This window comes from Eimeria mitis, genomic scaffold (assembly GCF_000499745.2).
Source record: "Eimeria mitis Houghton genomic scaffold, Emh_scaff1859, whole genome shotgun sequence".
Classification (NCBI taxonomy): domain Eukaryota; phylum Apicomplexa; class Conoidasida; order Eucoccidiorida; family Eimeriidae; genus Eimeria; species Eimeria mitis.
Window position 1 is genome coordinate 1,968 of NW_013570181.1, and position 744 is coordinate 2,711.

General features: G+C 47.3%; 1 protein-coding gene across 1 annotated transcript in view; it reads right to left on the reverse strand.

Annotated features, from left to right (window-relative positions):
* Window positions 1-744, reverse strand: part of EMH_0044660 (uncharacterized protein) — a gene marked incomplete at both ends in the record, with an annotated part of 3,216 nt that overhangs the window by 258 nt on the left and 2,214 nt on the right. Inside the window, one exon of the mRNA XM_013495987.1 lies at window positions 337-731. Within this exon, the coding sequence (XP_013351441.1) occupies window positions 337-731 (395 nt within the window). The remainder of the gene's footprint in view (window positions 1-336; window positions 732-744) is intronic.

Here is a 744-nt window from a genome sequence, read left to right on the forward strand (position 1 = left end):
AATCTATAGAGAAGTATCATACATATATGCACATATATAGTGAATAGAAACGCATCTTTTTATTCTGTATATATGTATATAGATAAATGAAGAGAAGACAACAGCCATCGACTGCAGAGCTTTCCTTTACTGGGTGGGCCCAGTGAGCAAGCATTTAGTGCAGTCTTATATAATATATATGTATAATATATAAAATATAATATACAGAATATAATATATAATATATATTACATAATACATAAAGATATATAATATGCATAAATATAACATATATAATAAAATATTTTAGTATGGCGCTTGCTGCCTGCATGCACAGCTGCACTGGCTGTCGCCCACTTGTAGTCACGAGGGTCCAGGCTCCAGCAGACGGAGCCGTCGTCAGCAGCAGAGTCAGCAGCGTGGAGATCTGATAGAGCTAGCGGTGAGCTTGCAGGCCGAGGGAGCATCAGCTGCTGCTGCTGCTGCTGCTGCTGCTGTTGCTGCTGCTGCTGTTGCTGCTGCGGATGAGTGCTTGCACTGCCAGGCAGCTGCAGCGACGCCAGCGCGTGCTCAAGCTCCTGCAGCTGCTTCTTTAGCTGCTCCACCTGTTGGTACTGCTGCTGCAGCACTTCTTTCTGTCGCTGCAGCAACAGCTTGCATGAAGCAGCAGCAGCGGTGGGGGCCCCCTGAGGACGGCTTGCTGCAGCTGCATAGTTTAGCTGCCCTGGGGGGGGCCCCTCTCTCGTCTGCGACTGAGACAAACCT